The 22,634-nt window shown below is 39.2% G+C and overlaps 1 protein-coding gene across 3 annotated transcripts; it reads left to right on the top strand.

Annotated features, from left to right (window-relative positions):
* The first annotated feature begins 498 nt into the window (after window positions 1-498).
* Window positions 499-22,586, top strand: LOC132979174 (oxysterol-binding protein-related protein 1-like). 3 transcript variants are annotated; one of them, XM_061044747.1, is made up of 29 exons: window positions 499-552; window positions 882-1,027; window positions 2,490-2,575; window positions 2,661-2,735; window positions 2,952-3,063; window positions 3,155-3,240; window positions 3,472-3,616; window positions 3,773-3,840; window positions 4,986-5,030; window positions 5,214-5,287; window positions 5,627-5,690; window positions 5,829-5,930; window positions 6,023-6,148; window positions 6,257-6,335; window positions 7,384-7,490; window positions 14,095-14,263; window positions 15,905-16,097; window positions 17,813-17,888; window positions 18,718-18,852; window positions 18,940-19,037; window positions 19,182-19,364; window positions 19,452-19,559; window positions 19,840-19,929; window positions 20,129-20,255; window positions 20,352-20,468; window positions 20,629-20,752; window positions 20,840-20,930; window positions 21,044-21,064; window positions 21,326-22,586. In XM_061044747.1, the coding sequence occupies exons 2-29, from the start codon at window positions 901-903 to the stop codon at window positions 21,426-21,428; spliced, it is 2,931 nt and encodes a 976-aa protein (XP_060900730.1). In that variant the 5' UTR covers window positions 499-552; window positions 882-900; the 3' UTR covers window positions 21,429-22,586. The 3 variants fall into 3 exon arrangements, with proteins under 3 accessions (XP_060900730.1, XP_060900729.1, XP_060900732.1); XM_061044746.1 differs by having other exon boundaries at window positions 540-562; XM_061044749.1 differs by lacking the exon at window positions 21,044-21,064 and having other exon boundaries at window positions 541-562.
* The last annotated feature ends 48 nt before the right edge of the window (window positions 22,587-22,634 follow it).

The following is a 22,634-nucleotide window of genomic DNA, read 5'->3' as shown; positions in this document are numbered from 1 at the left end:
ACAAATGCTCAGTTGAGCTCAGTTGTGTGAAACAACTTCCACATCATAGACAAAAATAACTCAGCATATTCTGTGAGTGTGTGCTGGTTAGTCTATTTAGGAGGGAGTAAGGAGGACTATCAGGCTCATGACTCTTAAGCTAATGGCTTCAATACCTAGATACATGGTTGTTGACAAACAGTTTATTGTTTTTGTTTTTTTTCATTTAAGTGTATTAGCCTACAGTAGTGACCAATCTCACAACAATATCATGCAAACCTCTGCACATCCGTCACTCACCTGCACCTGGCTGTAGTTGGCTTCTTTGCTGGACCACTACAGAGTGAATTTGCACATGGACTGTTAATTGTTAGCTTGTGTATACGGGATTGTTGGGAGAAACAATTAGGGATAGTAAAGCAGTATGGAGGATAAAATTAGCTACAGCAGCTGCGTCCGTGCACAAACCTGCCTGGTCACGTGACGTCACGACCACCAGCGGCTGTCAGCTGATTGACGTGCTCAGATTTCAGGCTGTGCAGTGTTGTGTTTATAAACTCTGACTAAACCAAGGTCCGTCAAAGTAGGGAGCATTGTGGGTTCAAAGTTATAACCTGTAAGTCATACGTGGCTGCTTTTTACAGAAGCTAATGTAATGATATGGCCTGTAGGGTATCATTGTGGGGTGTTTTGTTGCTGGTTTTACGGTTTAAAATGAGTCAAAGAAAGTAAACATGCTACCTTAGCTTTACAAAGTGAACCACAAAGCATGTTGTACGAGTTACTAAACATTTGAATGTGCTCCTGGAGACCTAATGTTCCTTTGATAGCTTCTCTTCGCGTTTTCTATTTGTCTCTAACAATTCGTTTTTTGTCCCCAATATATGTGTTCTTTATTTAAGGGCAACATCTTGTCGAGTGATGATGGAGGCAGACTCTGTGGAGGATCAGCTTCTTCTCTTTGCTAAAGAGGGCAGTTGTTCTCAAATTCAGAGACTCCTCCAGTCAAGAATCGACCAAAACAGCTCTCTCAACGTGAACTGCAGATGTAAGTGATGACAAGATACTATTGCAAGTGGTTTAACATTAAAAATGGTTCATTGACTATTCAGAATTATATATTTTTTATAGGCTATCCATAATAACATTTCTCCTAGTCAAACTTCTCACCAATAATAAATACATCCACATCATTCATACCAGCAGGGATTGTATTTGAAGATGCAACACAATTAATTCAATTTAAGGTAACTTTAAATCCTTAAAAAGTTTCAGTGACCATTTCAACATTTAGTCGCTACATTGGCCATGTAATGTAGTCAGATATAATTCCATTTTCCACGGGAAAATGAACATATAAGATAACCACAAAATATAACAGTCCATTACTGTACATATAACCGTGGATAAGCAATGGACCCTATATGTTAGAATGGCATCATTTTTTACCCATCAACAGATACACACCATTCATTTTTGGAAACCTGATGTAGAATATTTAATGTCATACTCATAATTGCTGATATCTAAAAATGAATTTGACCTTAACATAATGCCAAATTTGAATGAAGTGACATTTGAACAATCATAATGTACTTTGATATTCATTACATAACATTACATGATGATTGTCTTGGTATATATATTTGTTTTTGTTAATTCACGTGGGTTATTTAGTAAATATTCTGAGGTCTAACAATTGGATAAAATATATCTAAAATGGGTGTTTCCCCTGGGAATTATTGCAGATATCCAGAATATTTATTCTGGATATGAACAATAACATTGTCGATTATCTGAAATTGAAAGCCCAGTACACATGAATAGCAAATGACATAATTTCTCTTAGAAATAAAGTTTTACATACAGTATCTTGAAATTCCTTATCTGCCAGTAAAAATACTATTGTGGATATCTTTAGTTACAATTGTTACTAGTGAACAGTTTTGACCATAAGACATTCTGATATGGATATCTCAAATATAATTCTTATAAGAGTGTGTTTTTTTCCATTTAGAAATAGCTTGCCACAGCCAGTTAGTTTAGTTTTTCAGTGACCATCTACAAAGTAAACAATAATCTCAAAAATGAGAGGAGATGCTTTGCACCAGATTTAGCCGATAAGAGTTTATACACACACACCTGTGTGGGTGGCGCACATGCCCAAAAATTGTCTTCTATGTATGTACAGTAAGAAGTCCTGACAGTGAGAAAGGATACCAAAACAAGTATCAATCAAGATTAATGCGCACACGATCAGTTTTTCAGGATCCATTTTCTCACTTCATGAGAAAAAAAATCAACATGTTTAGCTTTTTCTACTCTTATGATCCTAAAAGAAAAAGCAGATCATGCAAAGGCAGTACCTCGTTTTGGAATACAACGCTGCCCCCTAGAGGTTCAGAGCAGAGTTGAGCAAATCCCTTAAGGGGTGGAGGGACAGTTTTGTGAGTTAAAGCATGATTTCAGGTAGCTTAGTAATGTTTTATTTTTCCTTTCTCTCACTGTAGCAAAATCTAAAACCAGTTCAGGATGGACCGCCCTCCATCTGGCCTGTTACTTTGGACACAGGGATGTTGTGGAGGAGCTACTCAAGGTGAGAGCTGCAGATGATATTCATATCATTATGTGTAGTATTTGTTGAAGCCAGTGATTTTCAGTATCCTGAACACCGTCTGCAGGCAGGCGCTGATGCAAATTTACAGAATAACATGGGTGATACACCTCTGCACAAGGCAGCCTACACTGGAAGAAAGGTAAATAATGCAATCACTCCTTACCAACTTGTGTATTATAATAATATATTCTGTTTTTAATAATATATCTATATATATATATATATATATATATATATATATACACACAGTATAAATAAAATACGTGCATGACATTGGGATATCCCTTCCTCTAAAGCAGAATTAAGCAGTTAAATTAGTCAAATATGTTGAAAGAAAGTGTCTTCGACCCTTTAGGAAATTGTCCTGTTGCTGCTGCGGTATGATGCCTGTTCAAACATAATCAATGGAACAGCTCAGATCCCTAAGGATGTCACAGAGGATGATGAAATCATTACAATGCTGGAGGGTATGAAAGGATGGGGGGAATCATTTTTTTTTATGGCTGCTGGTGTCTCATCACTATAGATCACTACTGTCTTTGTTCTTGGCTTTTGCAGCTGCAGAGAGAAGGGAGAGAAGGCAGCAGGAGGAGAAACTTCTGGAAGCAGCCAGGGAGGGTGACATCTCTACTCTGTCTAAGCTGGTTAGAGCCTCAACTTCCTTAACACTTCCAGAATATGGAATAACCCTTGGGACAGCATCTAGACAAATGTTTATATTGGACTACTGCCTAAACATCACACTAATGCCTTTCACAGATTCTGCTGTGCAAAAGATTGTTAAAATACACAAACTATATACCGTATGTTATGTAGGATGTAAAATAAGAATTTAAGATATTTTCTGCTGTTTAAAACTGTCTTCTGTTCTTCAGCTCAGTGGAAAAGAAACTCCAGATATTCACTGCAGAGACTCGGTGGGGAACACACCCTTGCACTGTGCAGCCTACAGAGGGCAGAAGCAGTGCGCCATAAAGCTGCTCAAATGTGGAGCCAGCCCCAGTTTAAAAAACCAAAATGGTACATCACCTTATGTTTTAGATGGTTTGTTAAGTCGATCTAAAAATGTTTTAAAGCACAACACAGCATTTAAGCAGGCCTGTTTTGTTTCATGTTTGAATAACATAAATAATTATTATTTGAATGGTGATTTGTTATATGGCGTTTGTGTTGCAGAGCAGACAGCATTAGAGCTGGTACGCAATGATGAGCTGAGGTTGATTCTAGCTGCCTATCAAGAAAAGGTAAGAGAAGAAAAGTAGCTTTGTTTTGTTTTGTTCACGGCAGCAGCTTGAACCAAATGGGCCAAAGTCCAGGAAACTTTAAAACGAATGAACAGATCTCTTATAAAATAAACTGAGTTCCTTCAGTCCTTCTCGATTATGAAACATTATACTTTCAAGCACTCCATAAGCAAATGACTTGCTTTTTGGTATAGAAAGTCACATCTTATTTGGATTTGGAAAATCTTTATTGTCCCCGAGGGGCAATTTGGTTTGCAACAGAGGTAGTCAATACATCCATAAAAAACAACACAATGACATAAATACATACATATAAAACATAACTACCATGGATATCACAATGATGGACGTGAGTGAGTTAAGAGACAAAGGACCAACAGTCCATAGTAAAAGTGTACAGGCAACAATACCTACAGCTTATTTAAAAACCCAACAGCTGATGGAACAAACGACCTCAGGTATCTATTTGATTTCGACCTCCTTACATAAGTGAACCTCCGCCCTGTCGGCAGAAGTCTAAACTCTGCATGCAGGGGGTGTTGAGGGTCTTCCAAGATGGCCTTTGCCTTTCGAGTGGCTCTTACTTGAAAAACATGGCCAAGATCATTCAAGTCAACTCCAACTATCTTTCGGCAAAGTTTAACAATATTTCCCAGCCTGTTTTTGTTAACGATGCTGAGGTTACCAAACCAGCAGATCATCACAAAAGTCAAAATGGACTCAATAAAAGATGAATGGACTCGATAGAAGATGTGTGTCTCCTTTATCACAGACTGCCATGCTGCACCTGGCTCTGATAGAGGTTCACACAATAATTTTTCTGCACACTTGCTTTTCACACATCTGCATGTTCACTTTAGGTCTGGTGTCCTGGGAGAAAAAGCCTTGCAAGTCAGCAGTCCTTAGTGTTGCTGTGATGTCTGAGAAGCCTGGCAAAGATTCACGGCAGCACTCTGCATAGTCAGGGTGAAAAAAATCACTAAACCCTAATAAATTAAGTCAATTATAAATGATAATCATTTTCTACTCATATATGCAAAACAGCTGTGCTGAGTGTTTTTGGTCTCACAACAAAAACTAGTCAACAGTGTAAATAAGGCAGTGACTGTACATGAATCTGAGCAATTATTTTCTTTCCTACAAAGGATGTGAGCAGTGCAGTGCAGAGGACTGAAGGCCTTCTTTGGAAGGTACCAACATGCTGAAGTGTATTCTTATTTGCACTTATGGAGGCAATGTTTTGTTCACAATTTTCCACAAATTCTTTTCTCTTTTTTCATTATTTTATATGTGAAGTGCTAAAACGATCAAATATATTTATATATTGTATATTTTCTGTTGGGATTATCTGTTTTTGATTACATGTCTGAAAGAGTTCACGCTTTCTGGGATGGCGATCCCACTGGGTGGTTATTGAGGATGGAACTCTCTCCTGGTACCCCAGACAGTGAGAAAACATTTTATAAATGCAATAGATTCAGCATTCATAGTATATATTTGTTTATGTAACATTCATTGTCTATGTGTTTCTTCCTATTGTTAATGTTTCTTCCCGTGCTAAGTTATTATATACTGTATGTATACCTGTGTACTAACTGAACAAAGCTGTGACAACAAGTGTTGTAATGTATATTGTTTGTGTATTGTTTAGGTCTGAAGTATTTCTTTGAGATGCTGCCCGTTGAAGATAGTTATGAAGCTTTTGTATAAATGAGAACTAAAGAGTAGAAACATCTGTACTGCTATGTGAATGCTTTTGTCACATTCTCCTGGGTTGTTTTTCCAGGGCTGATGTGCTGACTGGTGTCAGGAAACAGGGCTGCAAGTCTCTTACTCAATCCTACTGCATGGTAGGTAGTGGAGGTTAGAGGCTATTTTCCCTTAATGAGTGCACAAAGATGCTCTGTCCGTTTTGTAGATGTTTGAATGGCATCTTAAAAAGCTAGTGCAGTGAGCTCTATTGTACAAAATTCAGTATGTAATTTCAGGTCAAACCATGGGACCATTGCTTCTTCACGCTCAAGTGCTTTGATGACACTCTTCATTGTTTTAAAGTCCCTTCAAAGACAGATTCAGTGGCAACAAGAAAAGTAAGCGGAGATTCACCTTTGCTCCTCCCATGCCAGAATCTGGCTTAAAGGGTGTACAGCATTTTGAATATTACTGATATTTGTCTTCCTAGAGATGGCTGGATGCTTTTGAGGCCCATTCATCCTACAGCACTCGCCACAGCACCCATGAACCAATTATAGACGATGAAGCTACTGATGGGGGCAGTTCAGTAAGGAAACTGTCTCAAGCCCTTCAGGTAAAATTATGCTCACACATTTTAGCGAGGTGTATTATTAACCAACAGAAGTGAAGCGTTTCTATTCGTGGAGTGTCCAAGTGTCTCTCTTGCCCTGTGCTCTTGCAGGCAGCCAACGCTTTCCAGCAGAAATTGGAGGGTGAAGTGTCAATATTTCTATCGATGGTGAAGAACGAGGAGAACTATGGTAGGAGTCTTGTTGTTGGGTGCATATCTATGAAGTTTGTTATTTGTATACTATTGCTAAAAGGATTAGAATATTAATTGTTCAATGAACCGGAAATGTGTTGCAGACTATTATGATAAACCAAAGTCTGTGAGTGGTGGCAAGATAAGTCTGAGCTGTAGGTTGAAAATTAATTTTGCACAAAAGAAAAGGGGAAAATGTTTCAGGTACTCCACTTTATATTCAACAATAGGTTTTTACCTCTAAAATACTGGAGTGTTTTTTCCTGTCTAGAGTTCAAAACTATTCAGTTGAAATAGCACGACACCATACCACACAATACAAATTGATACGAAACGATACGATTGGGTACACTATTGATCTCTTAGGGAAATTTGTCCTGTAGTCAATAGATGCACACTAATAGCTGCTGCTGCTGCTACAGTAATCTTAAAGAAGTGATAAATAACCCTAACTCTAAAACAACAAAAACAGCCAATGATCCAAATAATGCACATGTAAGCAGAAATGCACAGACCACTGAAAACCACAATACAATAATGCAGATTACCAATACTGCACATGTTCCGATGTTTACCCAACATATGTGTAAAGTGAAAATGAACACCATGAAGCTTTTGCACAATCCTTACATCCTCAACAAACATAATACAAATCCCAAACGTTTTTCTTCAGCTAAACTGCTTTTTGTTTATTGATACACGACCTGTAATGAGGTGTCACGAGTAGACACTGCTATCATATAAATTGTCACGAGCCAAAAGGTTTGACAAAGGTCTAACCCATAACCTTTAAATGTTCTATTCTACAGACAGAATTACAGTATTTACTGCTTTTGACCAAACTAACTTGTATTTTACACAGTAATATTTCAATTTAATACATTAAAATACGTATGTTGTAGACCTATGCTGTTTTGTTTTCTGACATGTGGTTGAACAACTAATAACTGATTTAGTATAGAAATAGCCAACAAATGAATCACTGTTATAAATAACCAGGGATTTGAATATATCTGTGGTGATTTTATTTTATTTATTTTTTTAAGAATTGGCTGCACCTCTTTTACTGAAAGCCAAAGAGACCAGTGAGCTCTCCAGTGAAACCTGTGCAGCTCTTCATCAGTGCCTTGAACTGCTCTCAAAGCAAGAGGAGGTAGGGATAACATCTTCTTTTCTTTAATCAAGCCTGAAGAAACACAATGAAACACAATCAACACGGTTTACTTCAGAGTTTGGCTATGTTTAACCATCATAGCATTTCATGAAACAATGAATACAAGTTCCCAGAACCATGCGATTTTGTGAGGATTTATCATTTATGTAATACTGGGAATGGGACAAAACTAAAACTGTGTTTGTTGTGTGATTAGCTTCAGCTAACTGAGCATGGTTGTCATATCATTAACTCTTATACACTTACCCCCCTGCTGTGCTCCTATTGGCTCAAAAAATGATATGGATGAATTAAAAAAATACTCAAGCCCCTCCCCCTTTAAGTTAAGTCTCATACAAAACCGTTTAGAAGTGTGTGTGTGTTTCCTCATCCACCTGTCCCAGTGGAACAGTGATGTGTCCTTCGGGAGGGGGGAGCGATAGAACAGTGCTGTAATCACTGGCAATGTCTGTAGGAAGGACACAGGCTATATCCGCTTTTATGCTTAGGTCTGCGTTCAGCCAGCAGATCAGCACCGACACACAAACACACACACACACACACACACACACAATTGCAGACTTGGATCCACACACAGCCGCTTTGGGCGAAGGCTGTGCATTGAGCGAGGGAACTGAAGCGCATGCATATTCACAGGCTCAGCTGGAGATACATGCATTCAGCCTCACACAGTCAAAACACACACTTGCTGGCACACTTCCACATGCCACAGCAACCAAGAACAGGAAGAAGAGGAGACGCGGACGGCACTCTCAAGGAGTATCTGCACAGGTACAAAACCAAACAGTTGTTCTTGAGTCTTGCAGTTTATAATATATCATCTTCTAAACGGCTGGATGTTTTTGCACTGGGCTTTCCCTTGATGCCTTAGCTAACGGTGTTTGAAGTTTGGCAAAGAATTTAATTTATTCAGGTGTCGATGTGTGTTGTTGGTTTTACGCGTTCATATGGGCAAAAGCTTTTCATCAATATGCATCGGTCATTCTTATGGGTTTAATGATGTGAAGTGAGTGTGAGATTGAGCATGTTTGAAGTCATACTGCATGGCTCACTGCGTGTTGCTTCTTTTTAAATTGGATCCTCTTTTAATTAATTCAGTCAAGTCAAGAGCATGGAGGGGGATAGAATAAATTAACTAATATAAAATGTATCTGAAGATGTATATGACATGATGGTGATACTTAAAGGAAGGTTTAATGAAAAAGATTGGGGAATAGCCCTCAGCAGTTTCTCAGCACTCTTTTTTTAAATTGTATCACCAATTCATCAGCACTTAGTTTAGGTTACTACACCAAAATGCTGAGCATGACCCTACTCATTCTGATGACAGTATGGTATGTACTACGAATCTCTAATTATAAAACCCTCGGCAATGATGTAATTGAGTTTTAACTTGTATGGAGTTTTTTTTTCCTCTTGCAGCATTCCTTGTGTGCTTTGGTGTAAAAAGATTGAAAGACTGAAAAAATTTCACATCAGATTTTGCAGAACTCTCTACAAGTCAGCCAGATATATGATTGCAAAACAATGCCAACATGCAGCATGTTTACACAGTGATGTGTGCCCTGCCAAACCATGTTATTGTAGCATGAACTGCCAACAGCTGCTGTCCTGTCACAGAGAAGAACCTGGCACTATTATCACAGAGAGGATGAACACATTCACTCCAGTGTCATCACACAACAAGCATTAAAAGCGTCAGAACAATGGACGATGAATTCATTTAGAATAACCACTAACCAGATAGAGTTTTAAGAAGGAAAGGGCTTAAGAGGCATGCTGTGTCTACTGGTCTCATGCTAAGCCGCTGCTGCTACATCTTCTAACTGGATTATATTTCCTACACTACTGAGATTGTTTCTATCAGCTAGCATTAACTCTAATCTCACATTCCCATTGTGCTGCCACAGGTGCTGTGACACACATATGTGTTTTCCTTCGTATTTATCATAATGAATAATTGTCACACATGCTGTTTAAAATTGACTTTGACGTCTTGGTGAATGTAACATTGAGAAGCGTGATCATAGAGCGTGATGCATAGGCTTTTGCAACAATTAAAGTGCAACCCTTCAGCAGAGTGTGTGACCCATTTGAGCAGCTGCCGCGCTACTCAACTATGCCAGGCAGAGTGCCTCATTTTACAGCACACACAAAGAACAGTATGAGTGGCTGATGATGACTGCTATACATGGTATTAGTATGGTATCCATTAAGTGATACTGTATGTGCAGATAGCTTTTAAACAAAAAATGTTATGATGATTGAAAGGGCAGGAGGGCGTTCCTGGCCAGAAACTCTCTCCAGGTTTGTGACTGTAACTCTCAGAAATACATCACAATCATGTCTTGGTGATTCTCAGGCGGCGGGCTTTCACACCTGTCAGGAAAACAAATGGAGTCTAATGGCATGAAACCACTTAGTGGTGACAAGCAGATAAGCCAATCTGTCAGTTTGTGTTGCATTGTAGGCAGGAGAATAGCTGCATAATATCTTTGTTTCTCTACAGTCGTTCATTTTTGGGGTATCTCTTGGCTGTAAGAAAACATTTTCTATCTAATCCATTGTGAGTCTAAGGTAAGAAAGTACAGTTTGACCTTTGTTTCATTCGTTGCAAAATGGGTAGCTGACCCAATGTAAATGCTCCCTTATGTTGTTCCATGTAATACCTTCTTTCTGTTTACATTTATCAGTATAAAAGAAAGACATCTATATTTTAGATCTTAACTTAAAATAAAGGTAGATTGTGTTTAGTATTGCCTGTTCTACTAGTAACTATGTGTCTCTGGAGCCTCAGTTCCTGAGTCACCCTCAGCCTAAATAATGTTAAGCTTCTTCCCAGCAGTCACACATCATGTGCAGTTTGATATACCGCCACGTTTATTCCAGTGTACTAGATGTGTTGTAAATCTGCCTCTGAGATTTGTTTTCCCTTCAGCAGAGAAAGCTGATTTTAGAACTAAGCAGAGGCTCTCTCCTTTTGGGGTGTTGGCCAAGGAGAAGCATCCCTCTCAGGCTTGAGCAGCCCTACAGCACACAGCCTCAGCAGAGCTTAAAATAGCGCTGGTTTCGCTCAGACAAGAGGATGCAGAGAGAGTGGAAGAGCTGGCTGGGATAGTTAGTTACACAACAAAGTGTTCTGTCCCTGGGTGGGCTCTTAAGCCAAGTGCCTGGGACAGGGAGTGTTAACATATACAGTGAGCTCAAGGCTTTACACCAAACATTTGTCTGGGCTTTGAAAAGACAAGACTTTTTGTGGGAGACACATTTTATACATGAAATGGAGGATCTTATTTGTCAGTATCACTACAGTATGGGTTGATTGGAGGCTCATCAGGCAGACTGAGCAATAGCACCAGAGCAGAGCATCAAAATCCCAAAACAAATAAAAACAATTCTGTTTGAGCAGCTTTAAGAATGTTTTACTTGACATTTTTAAGGTTAATTTATTTTTATGAATCTGTATGAAAGGACAGATCTGAAAGGTAAAGAGAAAACCAGAGAGACCTTTTGTGTTTGTTGTATATGAATTGAACATCGACTGTATGGAGGGTGTGATAACAGCAATGTGAATGTGTTCAGTTTGTCCATAACTGTAGGTACCAGAGTGCTGTTCATGAGCATCATATTCATTTACAAATCATCTTTGTATACGTTATTTTTTTAATTGATATTTTTATACAATAAAATATATGGTGCTCTAAATAGATATCTCCATCAATTTGACTCGTATCATAACCGCCTCATGACTTTTATTGAGCACTTCCTACTCAAATGTGGATAACGTGAATGATCATTAATTGGCCAAAGAAGAAAAAGACAGCGAGATAAAGAGGCAGAAGGCGATGAGGATAATGTCGGACAGCATTTAAAATAAGTTAATAAATGAAGCATGATAAAAGTGAAAGTGACTTAACTTAACTCTATCATCCAAGTCTACACTCCCTATCGCCCACTACTAGGGCTGGGAAATTAATCGAAAATTAATCAAAACCAACGTTTAGAACCTCTAACCTGACATACTCTTGCCATGTCGATTATTTTGATTATTTTCAGGGCAGAGTCACGTGACAACACGTTCAATCTGCAACATGGAAGCGATGTCCATTGTTTGGACAGATTTTGTCTTTACGAAAGACGACACCGAACAAAAATAAGTTAAATGTAAAAGACTGCAGAAAAACTGTTTGCAAGAAATGCAAGTGATGAACAATGTCCCTGCCCTCCCCCCTCCTCCCACATAACCCAGACTCTCATCAGCCCCACAGTCAGTAAAACATCATTCAAGTAATGTGGATGCTGAACTGTTCTTTATGCGTTACATTAACACCCACTGGACTTTAAAAATGTATCTTCCTTACATGCACTCTGTGATTAGTTACACACACTAAGATTTTTTTTTCTCGTAGTCCACTGCACAGCTCCTACATTGCAATTTTGTATTTATTTTTATATTTTACATTTTTAAATTCTATTTTATATATTGTAATAGCTTCTTATACTGTATTATTTAAGTTGTTGCTAGTTCTGCTTTATTTCCCTGTTAATTGTTTAGCACCAATACACCAAGTCAAATTCCTTGTATGTGTAAATGTACTTGGCAATAAACCCCGATTCTGATTCTGATCTGAAGTTATTTCTTTTCTACTGTTTTAGAGAAGTTAATTTCTACTTTAAAACTAAAATGTGTCGTTTTCATTTCAAGTGATGCTTTGATTTCAGTTCAAAATATTCAATTAATAACCACAAACTAGATCATCAGATATGCACTGTAAATATCCCAGCTTTAATAGTTGAGCATATTTACAGTAGAGACCATGTCAGTGAACTATGAGGGCAAAAAACTGAAACGAAATAATCGTTAATTAATCGTTATCGAGTTAAAATTTTCAATTAAACGTGATATTGATTTGAGGTCATATTGCCCAGCCCTACCCACTACGCTCTGCCAGTAAACAGCATCTGGTCAAACCTTCACAACAGGGCCCTAAGACTCTCGCTAGACTGTTATCCTTTATCGCCCCCCGGTGGGGAAACAAACTATCAAACTCCTTTCAAGGTTCAGTGTCGTTTTGCACCTTTAAGAAAAAGCTACAGACCCAGCTCCTTCATGAACACCTAAGCACTAAATGATGATGACAGGGTTTTTTTTGTTAATGAAGATGATGCTTTCGATGTTGTGCTTAAAAGCTGTTTGTTTGCCAATTCTGACGTTGTTTCCTCCTTTCTGGAGTCTTGCTTGTGTTGTTCTTACTCTGTTGTAGAATTGTCAGGGGTGCTTAGATTCACTTTGGGGGTATTGAATCAATCAATATCTGTTAAAAATTGATGGACCTATAGCCTTGATTTTTGCTGATCGAAAGAAACAAACAAATGTGTTGGATAGTCCCTGTAAGAATATCCTCAGAGCGGGTTTGACACTGTATATATACACACATAACTCCAAAAGGTTGTGCACTCTCCATGTCCGTTCTCTCTGTACATTTATGACTGCACCTCCAGCCATCTTGTCCCATCAAGCAGGTCAGATTTGATGATGGTCTCATCTAGAACAATGGTGAGTTTACTGCAGGGGACTTTGTCTCAGTTGTTCGCATGAGTTACATTTCACATCAAAGCTCAATGTCAACAAGATGACAAACATGGTCACCAACCTCCAGAATTAGATTTTGTAACTTTAACAATAATTTATTAATGTTTGTAGCTTAACTTTGCTGTATCACCAAGTCAAATTTCAGCTTGTACATTTGACGACTCAAGGATTTCTGATTACAGGCATGATCTGTAAAGGCTCTTGAGCATATGTGTGGACAGATGTTTCTTTGTGCATGGCTGTGCACACAACTGATAATACTGCAGGCACAATGGAAGATAAGGATTCTTTTTTTTTTTATCTTTAAGAGAACACATTAGCTGAAATTCTCCTTCTCAGATATACTGTTTGATTTTCAAGCTCCTGTTTCTCTCCGACTCAGCGGTCTTTCTCAAGGTGACTCTCTTTTTAAACTGTGGTGGCTGTGTTCCATTTTAATGATCAGTGGAGCATAGCCTCAGTGCAAGTTTATACATTTCCTTTTTTTAATTCCTTTTGTTTTGCAAAGAAGTTGTTAATGTCGTCATCTTATTTTATGCTACTTTGGTATCATTTATGCATTTGCGTTTAGCTTCTTGTCTATTTTTTTAAATCAGCTAAAGACCTGCAACAGCGTCCTTAGACAATCGGAAACATTGATCTGGTCTGTCCCACTGTGCCCTGGCTCAGGTTGCTCTGAATGGACACTCAATCCCGAGCTACTGAGCTCTCGGAGACTGGCGTGTTCGGTTCCAACTGGAGGAAACCAGATCTGCGGACAGGGTTGGAACAATGACCTGCCATCAGAACCACAAAGACGCGCATACTGTGGCAGTTAAAGAAGCAAATCAATAGCTTATCAATCAAGCCATCAGTAGATAACAAATCAGCCAGCAGTACTGTCTGTAATAGATGCACGTTGATTCACAATTTTCATTTTTTATAATCCTCTTGTAGTTCACCTTGTCTCTGGTGTGTTTCTGTGGCTGTCCGGTGGTCATGTGTTTGCAGGTGTGGAGCCTGAAGTTAGAGCAGGAGGAAGAGAAGAATAAAGCCCTCACAGAGGCTCTGCAGACGTTGGCAACTGAGAACATCAAACTCCAGCAGTCCCTGTGTAAGGGCAGGAGGTTGTCTGCCCTCAGTTCCCTCAATGAAGATGACTTCTATGATGCTGTGTCAGGTCAGCAGCTCCTACTGTACATGGACACCAGTCGAGAAGTTAATCTTTACTCTGGTTACATATCAGAACAGTAGATCTTCATCCAGTGTTTGGTCAGTTCATAAATAAGACAAATTAAATGTCAAGCATGATGTGAAGCACTTTCTTCCCTCTTAATCTTCTACTTATACTAACATTGCATTTAAAGTTAAACTAAATATGATCATTTCTGGTATTGAAGTTTGTTGAGATAAGATTTTAGATGTGATTCAGAGCAATGCCATTGCCACTAGGGGTTCCCTGTTGGTTTGTATTGCACATTCGTCTAATAATGCTGTCGACACAACACAACGCCATGCTGATGGTTTATGGTAATAAAGTAACAAAAAAGTATAGAAATGCACTGAAAAAGGCATGTCAAATAAGTGCAAGCCTGTAATCAAAGCTACAAGCACATGACCTGCACCTTTTTCAACATTTAGAAAATCTTGTGTAGTTTTAGATTTTTACGTTTGTCTGGACTCGGGGACAAACAGTGCGTTCTTGAGTAAAATGGAAAATATTCATAACCTTGTTTAAGAGGAAACTGCACTGTGCATCTCTGAGAATTGTGACCTGTACTTACCGTACATATTCATTCGGAACAGTTGTATCCAGCAGTGCCTTGTCAACTGTGAAACTACTTTACAGTTGCCAGTTTTTACTTCACTTCCAGATTGATTACAAACAAATGTTTTTATTCAGATTTACCAAATGATACTCGGCCATTGACATTCAGTCTGTCCTTGAGTTTTCATGGCATCATTGCTTATACTCTCTCTCTTTTACTCGAGGGCATTGGGTTAGTGACTGCTCTGACACTCTTTCTTATATGGTGTTTTAATGCTTTATACTGTGCAACGTTTACATCTGTGTGTCCCTAAAATCCTCACCATGGGGATTATTTACTGTAGACTCCTGTCTGCAGCAGGTGTTTGTGCACTTCCTCAGGAATCTTTGCATTATTCATAGATAGCCCTGAGTTATCCACTGGTTAGAGACTACTCTGCCCTTAGACTCTTTAGTCTGCTCAGTTTATTTTAGGATTTTCACATGCTGAGCTGGGTGTGTAAAACTCATACACCTGTTTTTGTTTACATAGAAGGTGTTTATGAAGCTATGCTTTAACTTCTGCCAGCTGTTATAAAGAGTGCAGCCTTGCAGCTGGTTGAAATTCAGCACATCATTCAGTTTCTAAGTATATGTACTTACAAATAGCACACCTAACTCAAATTAGCATATACAGTCATTCTTGAAGAGTGCACAGGTAACACATTTTCTCCCCTCCCTTTGTGTGTGTGACGGTAAATGTAATGTCACTTACAGTGCTGCATCCACAGGCACAGAGCAAACAATGTCGGAGGAAATAAAGCCTCAGTGCGGCCTCCCATTGGAACACAATCCTCAGGTGGGGTTTGGCTGGCAGCAGGGCGGGGGAGGTTGGAGAGGAAGTGTAGCTCAAGTGTTATTTGCGGACAGTGTGTTGTTCAGGCTGCAGCTTTCTGAGCCGGCCAACCAAACTTGCATGTTTATGTGTGTGATTGTGTGTGTGTGTTTGTGTGTGATTGTGGACCTGGCATCCTTGGCATGACCTGGCTACTGCCCCCTGTCGTCGTTCCACAGAGTCGGATTCGGAGCTCTCTGTGAGCGGCTTCCTTTCTCTGACCAGTTACTCCTGTGAAGAGGACGAGGGGAGAGACGCCCCCCTTTTCAGCAGCCTCCGCCATCCCAGCACGCTCAGGGGGCCTTCCGGAATGTCAGGGGAGGGTAACCATGGCAACCAACCAGCCCAGTGCAACGGAGTCGAAAAGCACAGGTGGGACATGCTCCAGTTATGATGTCATGCTTGTTTATTGGCTTAGATGATGGCAAAGAGACGAGTGGAAATGTAATGCTGAGAGCTCTTGGTCTGTCCACGGTTTATTTTTTGTAAGGCTGAAAAATCACAGCTGGTTGCAGAAATCAATTTCATAAAAATTCAAAAATAAATAGCCTGCATTTGTCTTTTAGCATGTTTGTCCAATGACAGGCTTCAGTCCTTAATCAGCAGGAGGATAGGTTAGTAAATGGAAGAGTTTGTGTAATGTGATACCGTCTTTCCACTCCGCTCTGTTTTTGTAGTCAGGTGTTTTTTGTTTGTTCACCCACTCCACTGAGAATAGCCTGTTTTGTTTTCCCTGACGGATTCAACTCTCCAAGCGAACAATCAGGGTAGCTCTTGGTGTTTCATGTTTGTCTTTCTGTTTGTTTTTTTGTGACTATTTCTTCTTTTTTGATGGATACACATTCTGGCTTGTCCTCTCTTCCTTAATTCAACAAGTGATACATGAATAATGAAATACTTAAGCATGTGCTGGCTCAGAGTCGGAGTTGGAAAGGGAACTGGCTCGCTTTGTGTGCGCGTGTGTGTGTGAACGTGCGTGTGCGTGAGATTGGCTTGTGCATTAAAGATTTATAAGGTGTCTGTTTATTTGAAAGTACCTCCCTGCCATTCATAGATGCTTCTTTTATATGCTTAACTCTATGTTTAACATTCCTCTCACTATTTCCCTTTTCTATGAAACCCAACAATACAATCTTTAAAAATGTGAGTTAAAGTGTAGAAAAGAGGATTTTAACTTGGAAACACTGAATCAGAGAGTTAATCATTTCTGACTGTAAACTAAGCTAAAATAGGGAACTTTGTCAGTGAAACTGGAGCATTTCATCTAAAAAATTTTTGTTGCAACTCCAAAATCATCCGGTCACGAGTCTTTAGACATGCACATCTACAGTACTTGATCAACTGTACTTAAAAATAAGGAAACCCTATTATCAGTTATCATGTTTTAGTTTTTATGAAAGTCCAAATAAAATAAAATAAAACTTCTTTATTAGTTAGTTTAGTTTTGGCACAAAGGCTCATAGAGCAAGAAAAACAGTCCGCCATGCGTCACTGCTCTGTTCATCCTATACATGGAGCAAACCCCCACCCCCCTACCTCTCTGTTTATTTAGCTGAAGTAATGGCTTTTATTTGTGGAGTAGGTTCAGCACCATCTGCCTCCAGCCAGCGTACCTGTTAAAAGTCCACAGCACTGCTGTAAGCAAAGTTAGAAGACTCAGACTCTGTCACAGCTCGCACCTGATTCACTCAAGTAGCACGGGCTCAGATTGAGAGGGATAAAGAAAGACAGCTGCATTTAACAGAGATAGACAAAAGATAGAATATGTTAAGTCATCATTTATTTAAAACAATAGCAAAAGTAATATATGTTTATAAACCAAGCTTTAGATGCAGTAAAATCTATTCAAGGAGCGTCTTGAGAACACATGCAGATATACATCTATTCATGAGTATTGCATGAGAGCAGACCAGTTGAAAGCTCACTAGCTTACAGGTGTCAGATGACTTTTTTTTCCAATATGGTGGTTCAAGCTTTGTTCTCCCCTCTTTTAGAATACAGGAAGTGGCAGAAATCCTTTTCATCAACATCATTTTCTGTAATAGTTGACTGTGTGTTTCCCTCTTTCTCTCTACCTTTTCTCACAGAGGATGTTTGCCGGCTCCCATGTTCTCCAGGAACGACGTCAGCATATGGAGTATCCTAAAGAAATGCATCGGCATGGTGAGAGCTGGAGAAACTCCGAAAAACAATCAATCATGTATTTGTTGTGCTTTAGTTTCCGAACTTAAAAAGTGAGGTTATTAAATAAGTGTTTTTACGACACATACTTACGGTTGGTTTGAGAAGTGTAGTCATTAGTATCAGTGTCTTGGATTCCTGCGGGATCTCAGTCCTCAATCTGCCCCAGCCTGGATTTAATTACATTTTATAATGTCTCTTAATGTTTTATTCTCTAATTAAATGTGGCTAATGATTCATGCAAACGCAGTTCAGTTGCAGTCAGATATGCAGTCAAATCCAGGCACACATCCAGCATGCACAAAGTGTGTTTAACAGTGCAGTCATGTGGTCATTTCATTAGAATAATATCTGGTTTCTTTCACTTCATCTCTTTTTACAAACTGAATTAAGGTTTGTGTGTTCAGTTTAAGCAAAAATCTATTTTGTTTTACCTTAACGCTCAGATTTTACAGTTGAATAATTATAGATTGGGGCACTTGTAAACTAGTGGTGAGTGTATGGCTCCATCTACAGAGGCTGAAGCCCTCAAGAGTGGACGACCCGGGTTCAAATCCGACCTGTGGCCCCTTTCCCCGCATGTCATTCCCCACTCTCTCTTCCTGGTTTCTTACTCTATCCACTGACCTATCTCTAAAATAAAAGCATAAAGAGCCCCAAAATACATCTGAAACACAAAGAAAGTATATCAACAATTAAGTATTCCATCAAGATGTAAATGAAACCCCAAATACCCACAATCCACTGCCCATTCAAAAGTCTTCTCTTCCTCACAGGTTTCACAACCTTCTCCTTTTTTTCATTTTTGCAGGAGCTGTCAAAGATTGCCATGCCTGTGATATTTAACGAGCCTCTGAGTTTCCTCCAGCGGCTAACAGAATACATGGAGCACACCTACCTCATCCACCAGGCCAATGCTACAACAGACTCAGTGGAGAGGATGAAGGTAAGATCATGCCCAAATTGACTTCATCTAACTAAAATACTCTTGCAGTTGCCTGTAGTTTGTTTATCATAAGTCATTGCTGTTTAGTGTGTTGCAGCATTTGCTGTGTCAGCTGTAGCGTCGCAGTGGGATAGGACTGGGAAACCCTTCAACCCACTACTTGGGGAAACATACGAGCTCATCAGGTAAGACCTTAGACTTAAATCAGAGACTCAATTGTACAAATTTGTTTTATTTGCACATTTAATACAAACATTTTTACATTTGGTGAAGATTCATTTTTTTGTGGCCTTTCCTGCCATACCAAACATGTCTTTGCTGTCCAACAGAGACGATTTGGGCTTTAGGTGGGTTTCCGAGCAAGTAAGCCACCATCCTCCAGTAAGTGCCTTTCAAGCCGAGGGCCTCAATGAGAATTTTGTCTTCCATGGCTCCATCTATCCCAAACTCAAGTTTTGGGGGAAATGCATAGAAGCTGAGCCTAAGGGAGTTATCACACTCGAGCTGCCGAAGTGAGTACATCAACTTTAGACTGAGCTGCAGATTTGATTTGAGTCTTCCTGAGGCAACTGCATCTCACGTTTCTTCTGTTCCTGCAGATATAATGAAGCCTACACCTGGACAAACCCTACCTGTTGTGTGCACAATATAATTGTGGGACAGCTTTGGATTGAGCAGTATGGCAGTGTGGAAGTGATCAATCACAAGTAATAGAAATGTCCTTCTCTTTGTGTTGCTCTGTGTGTCTGTTTGTCCACAAAAGCCTGCCTCGCTAATTAGCATGCACTATAAGACTTGGGTGCATGAACATCCGTCTGTCTGTGCTCCGTGGCAGAGCGTTGTTCTACTTTCAGCTTATTGATCATGGGAAGCAAACTGGGACGGTTGCCATTAGAACAGAAGAGCAGGGTAGTTGATGTTTGAAAGCCTTTAGCTCAGCAGAAGGAGTGAAAGAGAATCGGTAAACGGTCTGTCATTCTGTGGTAGGACTGGAGAGAGATGCAGCATGACTTTCAAACCCTGTGGCCTCTTTGGAAAAGAGCTCCATAAAGTGGAGGGCTACATCTTAGATAAAAGGTACTCTTCCTTTAATTACCAGTGATTTTACTATTCATCTTGTGTTTAATCTTGCCTGAGAGAAATGTAGATTTGTCATAAGTAACAGAACAAGATCATAAAGAACTTATTAGGTATTAAGTGAATAGTATGATGTATCAAATACTTAAAGCATCTAAAGCTGTTTCTCATTAACCCTTTTTTTTATATATATTTGCAGCAAAAAGAAGCTCTGTGCAATATATGGCAAATGGACTGAGTGTCTTTACACAGTCGACCCCGCTTCCTTTGAGGCTCACAAAAAGATGGACAAAAAGAATTCCGATGACAAAAAGGGCAACAAACAGGTATTCAAGTTTGCTGCTTTAGAAATCCTCTGTGTTTTATTCGGCTCTGTTAAAACCTGTGGATATTTGTCTCTGCGTGTGTCACTGTGGACCTAGAGCAGTGTGGATGAGGAGCCAGAAGAGATGCCGCCGCCTGATGCTGAAACCGTCCAGGTCATCCCGGGGAGCGAGCTCATCTGGAAGATAACGCCTCGACCAGAAAACTCAGCCAAGGTATGAAAAGAAATTAAGGTGGTGTGACAATTGGTTGATATGAAAATGAAAAAAAACAGGGTAATTAGCAGGATAACAAGGGTTTGTGTTAATTGTTGCTTATTTTCTGTCTCCTGTGACAGCTGAAGTTTTTCTGGTCATGTGTTTTTCTCTCTGGCAGTTCTATGCATTTTCAACATTTGCAATGCACCTAAATGAGCATGAGAAGAGCATGGAGGGAGTTATTCCCACCACAGACAGTCGCCTCAGACCTGACATTCGGGCCATGGAGAACGGAGATATAGGTATAACCTTTCATTTTAGTCCCTTTTTATTAGCTTTAATAACGTCTCTGGTGGTTTGCAAACTTGTTCCTATTCATGCATTTATAGATTTGGCGAGTGCAGAGAAGAAGAGACTTGAGGAAAAACAGAGAATGGCTCGGAAAAATCGCACTAAATCAACAGAAGAGTGGAAAACAAGGTTAGTTACTAAGTTGTTCGATAAAATCAAATTAGCCTATTTTAATTATGTGTTAATTGCCTCCCCATTGTCTTGTGTTTATTTGTTTGTCTCCCTTTGATAAATCTGAGAAGGAACGCTGCACTTGGCCCAAGGTTTGGTTCAAAGCTTTGCCTTTTTCCTGTGTTTTTCTCTGATGTGAAGTGCTGCACTAAACTACACCACCCCCCTCAGGACAAAATGCACAACTGCAACCCTGTGTTATTTGATACAATTGTGAAGTTTGGTACTTGATATGATCTAGTCTTGTGCTTTTTGTGTGTGTGTTGATTTGTCTGTGTTACTTCTACACCTCTCTGTTAACCCAATGTGCAGTATTGGTATTACAGCAATCTTCTTATCGTTTAACCCTGCAGGTGGTTTCAGCAAGGACCCAACCCTCACAACAAAGCTCAGGACTGGCTCTACTCAAAAGGCTACTGGGACAGGAACTACAATCACATGCCTGACATCTACTAATAAGAAGTAGAAATACAAACTATTACCATGGACATTTAAATCTACTCTTACAACCGTTCCACTTCTTAGCTGTACTAGGTTTTTTTTTGCTAGAGCTTCCAACAATGTAAAGGAGTACAGAGGGTAGGATTGACATAACATGCTATAATAAATAAACCTAGAGGCATATATATATATATATATATGTACTCCTACAGATGTGTGTGAATAAAAAGCACAACATCTCTTAGCTTATTGATTGTGGTCCTTGGCCACTTAAATATGATATAGGCATGTCATTGAAAAATAGAATGTGTTTTAGAAATGTGAATATATAAATGTTAGATAGCTGGAGGGGTAAAACAGCGACCTTGTTTTTTTTGTTAGTAGTATGTTTATGATTCCTGCTGGTCATTTTACAAATAACATCAGTGCAGACATACTAGATAAAATCAGTGACAGGCAACAATTAGTGTGGAATGCATCCTGAGCAGATTCATTTGACCTTTATTACATTTTGACACTGATTCTACTTTTGCCTTCTGTATCGAAGTGCTAACGATTATAACAGAATATTTAGGAGCCTTTTGAGTCTATTTTGTAGTTGTGCAGATAACTAGTGTTTGATGCATTTTAAATTCTGCTTGTTAGCTAATTATATTTAATTGTCCTAGTTGATTCTCTACGGAGATATGAGCTGGTAAAAAGGGATGTTTCACTAGAATCCTGGGCAGTACTACAACAAGACTAACTCAACTTAACAATGCATACAATTTGAATGGGGTCCTAAATGATGGACTGTATAGAGGTGAACAGTGTTGCATACATCTACTTGACTGTAGATAAAGTAGCATCTTTTCCTAACTGTACTGTAGCAGAAACACTTGCTCTGCACTATAGATTTGTGTGTATGTGTGTTAAGGTCTTGCCTTTGTTCAGTGAAACTTCTTATATTCCTAGAGTTATTGGTCTAAGTAAAGTATAGCTATCAAATAAAAGCATGTGTATCCTTATAACTATGCAAGCCTTACCTCTTTCACAATCAAGCACTGAATATTATTTTTCTCTACTTGTGAATAGCTGACAGAAGTGTACGTTTTTTTTTCCCCGTTATCACACTTTTGGGTATTAAAACTGAATTTCTATTGTTGCTAAATAAAGGCTTAATGTTCACTGAAATCTCTTCCTCCTGTGTGATTTATTTTACTTCTCTTTTGGATTGGCAGA

This window comes from Labrus mixtus, chromosome 8 (genome assembly GCF_963584025.1).
Source record: "Labrus mixtus chromosome 8, fLabMix1.1, whole genome shotgun sequence".
Taxonomy (NCBI): Eukaryota; Metazoa; Chordata; class Actinopteri; order Labriformes; family Labridae; genus Labrus; species Labrus mixtus.
The sequence above is the reverse complement of the archived record's forward strand: the minus strand, read 5'-3'. Positions and strand labels throughout refer to the sequence as shown.

Excerpts from the sequence above, each read along its gene's own strand:
- LOC132979174 (XM_061044747.1), top strand. The coding sequence starts at position 901 with ATGATGGAGGCAGACTCTGTGGAGGATCAGCTTCTTCTCTTTGCTAAA. Across the intron at positions 1,028-2,489 it reads TCTCAACGTGAACTGCAGAT|CAAAATCTAAAACCAGTTCA; the intron begins GTAAGTGATGAC and ends CTCTCACTGTAG. Across the intron at positions 5,691-5,828 it reads TTACTCAATCCTACTGCATG|GTCAAACCATGGGACCATTG; the intron begins GTAGGTAGTGGA and ends ATGTAATTTCAG.